At 53.6% G+C, this 8,683-nt stretch overlaps 1 protein-coding gene across 1 annotated transcript; it reads right to left on the reverse strand.

Annotated features, from left to right (window-relative positions):
* Window positions 1-3,077: 3,077 nt before the first annotated feature.
* Window positions 3,078-6,899, reverse strand: KCNS2 (potassium voltage-gated channel, modifier subfamily S, member 2). Its single transcript, XM_012643593.1, has 2 exons — window positions 6,581-6,899; window positions 3,078-5,947 (listed from the first exon to the last, which is right to left on the reverse strand). Exon 2 carries the CDS (start codon window positions 5,902-5,904, stop codon window positions 4,471-4,473), a length of 1,434 nt encoding a protein of 477 aa, XP_012499047.1. The 5' UTR covers window positions 5,905-5,947; window positions 6,581-6,899; the 3' UTR covers window positions 3,078-4,470.
* Between the last annotated feature and the right edge of the window lie 1,784 nt (window positions 6,900-8,683).

Raw genomic sequence — 8,683 nt, forward strand, 5'->3', positions numbered from 1 at the left:
TCTTGGAACAGACACTAGCCCAAGCAGTTTTCTGGTTGCCTTGTCCCTGAAACTGTCATCTACTGTGGCTGACTGCTGAAGAAGAAATGAAACCAAATAGAAGGTTGTAAGCAGTCCCTCTGCTCTGATTACAGATAAATTAGGGATATCAGGATCTGTTCACAGCTGTAACGAGGATGCAGAGAGACATGCAGAAATTTTGTTTCTTACATTGAAGTGAAGAACTCGGCAGGGCTTTAAGGATTATCTAATCCAACCTTCTCATTTTGCAGCAGTGGAACGTGAGGCTCAGAGAGGCCAAGTGATGTGCCCACGATCACAGAGCTGAAGGCAAAGCCAAGCACAGCCTGGTCAGCCTGGCACCCTTCCCACTGAGTCACCACGGCCTCTGGAAGGCTCACGCTCTAAGTCTGGGTTTAGTAATGCTAAGACTGGCTCTGTGTGCCCCCAGCAACATTCACACTCAACCAGCCAGGACACTCAGGGTTACCCAGTACCCTATGGCCTGTTGGGGAGCTACCTCAGCAGCAGGGACAGTGGCCCCTGGCGGGACAGGATGGGGTTGGCAGGGCTGGCCATCAGAGCCACCGAGCAGTACAGTGTGCAGGGGGCGAGGGAGGATCCTGCAGGGGTGTCTGTTTCACGAGGGTTCCAAGAATACATGACCATGGCTTCTACAAAGAAGGCTAGTAGCTCTAGGTCCTGGCAAAAAAGGGACCCCACCTCTATATGCCAGCAAATAATAAACATAGCCCAGTCTTTCTCAGGAAATCTGGTCCCCAACTTCGAATGCCCTTGTTGTGTTTGCCACTGCATATGTCACTGAAGTGCCTCCAAGAAGCGCAGATAAATTTTTTCCGTGTAATCTGCATACTTTTCGAGGCTGGAGTCCTGAGTGTGTTGGTGTCACTACTTATTCCTGAGTCGAGGCACGGAGAGGAAAGTGCAGCAATCAGACATAATGGTTCAGCGGAGCCTGCGTCAATACTTGCACAGTAGTGTGTTAATGAGTGTTAAAACTGACATTGCAAACACAGCGTTCTCAATTTTTAAAATTACAACTCTGTAACAAGTCATGCTGTTAAAACATACAAGAAATACCAGTTAAGCCTTCAGGTAGATAACGCACAGCCTGTACAGATCACCGCTATCCCAAAGTGCATAACAACTTATTTTCTTTGAAATGAGGCAAAAATTAGCAGGTAGTTCAATTGCTTAAGTGCTAAGATAAGTAGAAATAACGAATTCAAATGTTAAATACCAATTACTACCTTATGAGCTACAATTCAGCTCGGCATTACAACATGCCCCTCCTCAGTAGCAAACCCCAGGAAATGGAGGGTTTGGCGGAAAACACAGACTTTTAACTGATATGCATTTGTGCAATAGATGTGTGTCACTTCCCAGCCCAGCCCTTCCAAAATGCTCGTCGCACAGATCACGAGAAAAGCCTGCTCCATATATTTGTCCCAATGGCATTGAAAATAATAACCTTCAAACGTTGGGAGTGAAGCTGCTTTCAAGCCAAGAGCTGGAAATAAATCATCTCCAGTTTCTACTGAGTCCCCCCAAAGGAGGTTTATGGGTCAGTCTGACAGCTTGGTGGTGAAAGGTGTCACCTCATATTAATAGCCTTTGCTCCAAGAACAGAGCAGAAAATTAACCTGACCCTCCCTCCCTGGTTAGCTTCAGGGACTAGAGGAAACTGCTATGTTAGATGTTATCTTGCAAAGTCAAGCCAAGGTCCATTCGAGGCCTTGGTGGGATTTCTTACCCACTTGGTGTGAACTTCTTACCTTGGTGGGACTCTGGGTGAGGGGAGGATTATTTCTCCCTGAGTCCCAGTTCAGTCTCCATCTTTTGTGGACATTAACTCCAGTGTTCAGGCCAGGTGCATTGTTCTGTCCCCCACTTATCTGAAACCACCACTTGGAAAACTCAATGCTATTGGGACATTCTCATGCTCAGAAGTGACTGACGGTCCAGGTGGGCAAAGTAACATTTTATACAAGTATATATATATATGTACAAGAGATGTTAAAAAGATAGTCTCTAAAGCACTTTGGGATTCCTCCAAAGAAAGGCACCAGATAAATGCAAGTCATTACCAAAAAGAAAAGTCAAGTTATCCAGCTTTCACATCTGCAAAAGTACCCACTAGGGTACCTCTTTTTTTGGTGGTAAACCATCTTGTTAGGAAAAATACTCATGAGAGTGACTGGGTTATTCTGCCTCCTTCCTTGTTTCCACCTTGCACAAGCTTCATGGTCAGTGACCATGGAGACCACACTCAGTGACCTGATACCAGCAGCCTTGGCAAACTGAACCGTCCTCACAAGTTTGTACCATCACCTGCCTTCGTTGCAGCTGGGGCTGATTTCGTAAATTTTATGCCTTCCAGCGCTGGAAACATCAGCCAAAGCCAAGCGTGTTCCCTGTGCAAATTCTAAAAAATAGCCCTGCTCCTGTGATTTAGTGGCTGCTTGCCTCAAAGTCATCATCTTTCCTGATGCTTCTGCGAACAGTCGTAGACACTGGGAGGTGGCCACTTCCTGCCAACCCTCCGTCCCCATGTGACTCTAGTCTGATAGAAGGATTTGAACTGGGGACTCAAGGGCATAAGTGACGAGTGCATTCATCCAACAAATCGTCCATGCTGTAGTAGCCATGGCAACCACCAGTACACAAACCTCTTAGAAGATCCTCTCCATGCCTCTGTGAGGTATGTGTCATCCTCAATCAACTAAAACACAGAATGGAACTTCTGAGGGGAGGCCCAAGCCTTGGATAAAAAGCTTGGCTAACTCCATGCTCAGTCCCCTGGATCCGACAGCTTTTTCAAAAACCAAATTTAATGACAGCCACAGAAAAGCCATTAGATTACCATGAGGATGATGGAGCAGGATTATCTTACACAGGGCCCAGGTTCCCCTTCAGAATGTCATGCACTGGTTAACTGAAGGAGAAGGGGGGCATTTTGGAAAAGGAAACAGTTGTCTCTCTTCAACACAAGTTTAAAAGTCTTTTGAGTAGCATTAAGCTTTTCAAGAAGTTTACAATTATTTATGACATTTTAGGAAGCAGCAATTTTTTGTTTTATGACTCTTTCCTTTCTCCTGGTCTCTACCCACTCTCCTCCAACAAAAGGCAGGTGGAATGGAAATAAGAACCACAGTGTTTCCATTCTGGGTAAGCCACGCCACCTTCATGCACGTCTATGTTTTGAGTATATACTTCCATACCACCAGGTTTCCATGTCATGGCAGGAACTCCAGGGCAACCATAGCATCATCTGCAATATACCATATCCTAGGAGCAAAATTATTTGAGTAAATCCTGCTTGGAAATAAAAGGGCTCTCATTTTATGAGCTTTCAGAGCAGGCAACAAAAGTATTTAAGCTACTTCTCTTGCTAGCAACACAGCAATGTTCACCTCAGGAAGACAATACAACGGTAAACCTTTTTTTAGTTGAGAAAGACAAAACACAACCTTATTCCTAAACATCTTAAAAAATAAATATTTCAAAAACATGCTACTGTCTAAGACAAGCAAAGTTTGGTCAAATGCCCTAGACCAGGAACTTCACACAGAAAGAATACACGTCTATGGTCACCGTAGGACAGATGGGGCTTGGCCATGGAGGAGAAGCTTCAGTCTTCACTGAGTTGGCTTTAAGCACCCTGGTGTTTGAACTGTTTAGCTGAAGCCCCTGTCCCTGACACATCTGTTCATAGAAAAAAAAAATTCAATCTTCACTACATATTTGACTAAGTAACATTCTCTAAAGAGTGACATTTACCAGATGAACATCAGTGTACATCTCAGTGTACATCACCTAAAGATGATTGGGGCACCCATGCAAGCCACAGAGCTACAGATCATTTATAAAAACAGTTCCCAGACTTGCATTGGTCAAGTGTGCTTAACTTGCATTCTTTTTGTTTTGGTATTAAAACTAAATGAAAGCAATGGATAAAGAACTGAGATTTTGTTTTCACATGACTGTGAGCAAAATCTCATGATATCCTTGCCGACCTCATAGATGCATTTCCACTGGACAGACTCGTGGGGGCTTTTTGTACAGAACTCACAGGACAACCTCAGAAACAGGAGCACAACAACTCACAGACAGTACCAGGCCACAAGCACTAGAATAGTGTACACAAAGAACAGAAAAATTAGCATTCTGGGTGTACTCATCTGGCAGAAAGGTGAACATTTTATGCCCACGATGCAAAGACCAGTGAGTGTCATTTCGCTGAAAGGTGCAAAGGCATGGTGTCAGTCACACCACCCTCTAAAAATGATTCTAAATACTGTAAAAGAAACCTGGGGTGCATATCCCATGCATCTCTCCCCTCTGGGGCTGGGCATACTCCTTACACCATAACCCTAAGGTGCCTGGACTGTGCCAGAGGCACAAGACGCAGCTCAGCAATGTGGGACGGAGGGTGACAAGTCCTCCCAGCTAATGTAGGGAATCATCTAAACTTAGTTCGCTTGGTGAGCTCCTGCTCATGTTCGTCAGGCTTGCCATGAGGGATTTAACTTTATGGGCATAGTAGTCCCTTAAATTGACGGAGGGGACCTCCTTCATTCCATCTCCAAAGTCACAGCTGCGCATAGCACTTTCAAGTTGCTTTTGGCGCCGGTAAAAGTGGGAGAACTTATTGAAGATCAGGGTGATGGGCAGTACCACCACAAGGATACCTGCCAAGATGCAGGCAGAGGCGGTCAGCTTCCCTGCTGTGGTCCCTGGGACCACATCCCCGTACCCCACTGTGGTCATACTGACCGTGGCCCACCACCAGCAGGCAGGGATGGTGGCCAGGCCCTCATTCTCCTCCTTTTCAATGGTGTAGGCGACCACGGAGAAGATGGAGATTCCCACAGAGAGGTAGAGCAGGAGCAGCCCTACTTCTTTGTAGCTGTATTTCAAGGTGGCCCCCAGGGAGCGGAGGCCAGTGGAGTGTCTGGCCAGCTTTAAGATGCGGAAGATCCGCATCAGCCTCAGGACCTGGGCCACCCTGCCCAAGTTGGCCAAGGTAGGTGTGCTCTCCACCACCAGGTTCACCACCAGAGTGATGTAAAAGGGGACAATGGACATGAGGTCAATAAGGTTTAGGGCATTCTTGAAGAACTTGAGGAAGTCAGGGGCCACAGCAAACCTGGCCACCAGTTCAAATGTGAACCAGGCGATGCCAAAGTGCTCCACGATCTCGAACCTGGGGTCTTCGCCAGGGTTGCCCTGGCTGTCAGGGATTTGGAAGTCCGGCAGGCTATTGAGGCACATGGTGATGATGGACCCCAACACCACCAGGATGGACAGGATGCTGAAGACCCTGCTCAGGACTGAGTAGCCGGGGTTGTCCAGTGCCAGCCACAGCTGCCTACGGAAGTTGCCCAGGGGCTGCCCATCAAACTTGGAGGCATCGTTGTAGAAAGCGAGGATCTCATCGAAGGAGGACGTGGTGCTCTCCTGGTCGCTCTGCTCGTCCCACTTCTCCTGCTCAGGCTCCACTTTGCGGCCGTGGTAGCTGTAACTGCAGCAGGAGTCGATGAAGAACTCGTTGATGCCCCAATACTCAATCTCCTGGCTGAAGGAGAAGACGCACAGCTCGGCCATGACGTGAAGCTTGCCGGTGTGATAGAAATGCAACACGTAGGGGAAGAGCTCCGGGTTGCGGTCGAAGTAGAACTCACGCTGGACGTCGTCGTAGTCGTCGCAGAGCTCCAGGATGGCCTCGCGCGAGTGGCAGAGCAGCAGGCGGCCCAGGCGCGTCTCGGGGAAGCGCAGCAGCGTGTGAGAGCGCAGCCTCCTCTTGAAGCCGCCTACATTGATGCGGATCTCTCCATCCTCGACGTTGGCCTCCGACACGTCCCACAGGCTCTGGCCGGTCATGCTGGAGACGCCCAGCCGCCCGCGCCGCGCGGGGGCGCTACACCTGGAAGCGGAGGAACCGCGTCGGCGAGAGCGCCGGGGCTCCCGGCCCCAGCGCCCCTCTCTTTCTCCCCACCCGTCCCTGGCGGGCCCAGTCCTCTCTAGGTGGGTCTCCGGGTGCTGAAGGGCACTGGGGTGGGGGAGCAGTTCTGTGGGGTTTGGACTCTCCCAGGGAAAGGCTGGGGTGGGTATGTTTCTACTAGCATGGCCGTGCCTCCACCCCCACCCCGGGGGTCCTGGCGATCGCTTTTCGCGTGCGGGGGTCGCGCCCCCGCGGCTCTGAGAGCCCAGGGGGCTGTATGCGACCTTGCCCGTGGGCAGGCGGAGGAGACGCCCCCGCCCGCTCGCCGCAGACAGGCGGGACCGGAGCTGAGATACGCACGGGCAGGGCTGGGCCGACTTGGGGGGCGCGTAGCTCTGGGAGGGGGGCGGACGGGGAAATTCGCTCGAGTCTGTAAACCCGGGCCGGGGAAACGGGGGCGGCCCGGCCTTCCCTGCGTCCGGCTCCCACGACTGGAACGCCCTCGCCCCCCGCCCGGTCTCCCCGCCGCCTGGCGCTGTGCCCTGGGGCCGCGTGCGCTGCGCCTTACCCGGCGGAGCTGCCCGGGCTCGCCCTGAGCGTTCTGGAAGCGCTTACCTGGGAGCACGGGCCCCCGCGGCCGAGGCCGGCGGGAAACTTCCCCGACCTGCTGGCGAGCATCGCGGCGGTGGCCGCTGCTGGCTGTGCGTGTGCGCGCGGGTGCGAGTGTGTGTGCGCCTGTGTGTGCGCCCGGCGGGCCGGCGGGCGGGGTCCGCCGAGCGTCTCCTCCCGTCTCCGGCCGGGCACGCCGCTGCCGCCCGCAGTTGCGACAGGCTCACAGGTGGCCGCGTGGTCCCGCCGCGCGCGGAGCCCCACTCTGCGGATCCGTGCGCCCCTCACCCGCCGAGACAGGCAGGAGCCCGCGCCGCAGGCGACCGCGGAGCCGGGGCGGGAGCGGAGCCGGGGTGCCTGGGCGCGGGCGCTGCGCTGGGCGCGGCGCGGTGGTGCTGAACGGACAGCTCCGCGCGCCCCAGTCCGGGCGCGGCCGCCGCCCCAGACTCGGCAGATGCCGTCGCCGCTGCGGCTTCTCAGCGCTCCTCTGGCGCGTCACCGCGACCCCCTTGCGCCCCCGGCTCCCGTGCGGGGCTGACACCTTTCCTTAACCTCCCACCCCCCGTGACAGCTGTTTTTGTCACCACCTCCAAGGCGCAGGCAGGGGGCTGCCTACGGTGACCTTTCTCCGCTGGGTCTGGGGGGAGCAGGGCTGGAGAATAATAAGCGGCGACTTGGGCAGGGCTGGACCAGAGGAACTCAGGGCTTCTCTTTTTGGGGACCTGAGAAAAAGTTTCCTGAAGCCCGGGGTGGGGTTGTTGGGGACGGGAGCTGGAGAGGAGAAAAGGGATCAGGGGACCCCGAGGGGGAGCTTGGCTTAGCTTGCAGCGGGGCGAGAGCACAGGGCCCCCCGCGTGGGAGGGAGTCACCAAGTTCTCTCTGGGAGCTCGCTGTGGGCACCGTGTGTGCACAGGCCGGGGTGTTGTGTGGGCCGCGGGGGAGTGTGTGTGTGTTTGTAGGCTGAGGACACTAGGAGTTTTCAGTGTCTGCGTGTACAGCCGTGATAAAAATGGGTCCACTGACCGGTGGGGAGATGTGTGCAGTGTGTCAATACAGGAGGAACCTGGGACATGTGTCAGTGCCGTGTGTGTGTATAATGGGGAACTGAGTGCCCTGCGCTCAGTGTGCTGTGGACAGTGTAGTGTTCAGTGGGACTGTGACAGGGTCAGGTGTGTGTAATATATGGAGAGGTGTGTGCAGGCGGACAGTGGGGACTGGGGGTGTGAGACCAGTGTCGGTGTGCTCAGGACCTGTGTTCTCATTCCCAAGATCTGAGATCTGAGCTCTTGGTCTCCTAAGATTGTCCTTAAGGCCCTGCCTACTGGGCTGAGCTGAGAAATGGGCCCACAGTCCCCGGGGAGCTCCCTCCCTTTGGTCCCTCAGCCCTTCTGCATGGTGTCCATTTGCAAAGACTGAAGCACTACGAGGTGCGTGAGCTTAGCAGGGGGCTAGTGTCTACATGTCTTGGTCAGAAGTCCTGGGGAAGCCCTTACAGGGTGGCTGTGGACTCGCAGGGCAGCCACTACAGCCACAGTGAGAAGCACATCTTTTATGCACCCTGGCATCCCAACTGGAGAGATGCCTGTGTCACTCCAGAGTGCTTTGGGCCTCCTTGGAGGGCCTGGGGATGACCCTTGATCTGGCTTCTTATGGGGACTCCTGGATCCAAGCCTGCCCCACCCCTGTGCCAGCCACTTGCCTCTGGGTACGCATGTGGGTGCCTGTGCTGCCTGCCGAGTGGGCTCCACACCCATGCCCTGCAGGCTCTGCAAGTGTGGGGGGTTCCGGGGGGGGAATACATGTGGGGGGGAGAATAGGGCAGTGAGGGCCACGTAAGCTTCCTTTCTCTTGTGTTTGATGCTAGAGGGGTGTGTGTGTGTGTGTGTGTGTGTCTTTGTCTTTATCTCCTTTTCTTCCAGGGGCTGTGTTTGGGGGTTTGCTCACCCTATCCTCACTGTAGGTCTGCTGGATCTATCATTTGAAGTCTGGGGCTTCACAGGAGCGCACTGCACACCTGCCTGAGGTGTAGTCTGGAGGTCCCTGGGTCTCCTTCGTCCCCATGGAAGGGTTGCTGGGAGGGTGCCAGCATGTGTTTACATGCATGCGTAA

Source organism: Propithecus coquereli, unplaced genomic scaffold, assembly GCF_000956105.1.
Source record: "Propithecus coquereli isolate 6110/MARCELLA unplaced genomic scaffold, Pcoq_1.0 Scaffold2, whole genome shotgun sequence".
NCBI classification, from domain to species: Eukaryota; Metazoa; Chordata; class Mammalia; order Primates; family Indriidae; genus Propithecus; species Propithecus coquereli.

Excerpts from the sequence above, each read along its gene's own strand:
- KCNS2 (XM_012643593.1), bottom strand. The coding sequence starts at position 5,904 with ATGACCGGCCAGAGCCTGTGGGACGTGTCGGAGGCCAACGTCGAGGAT.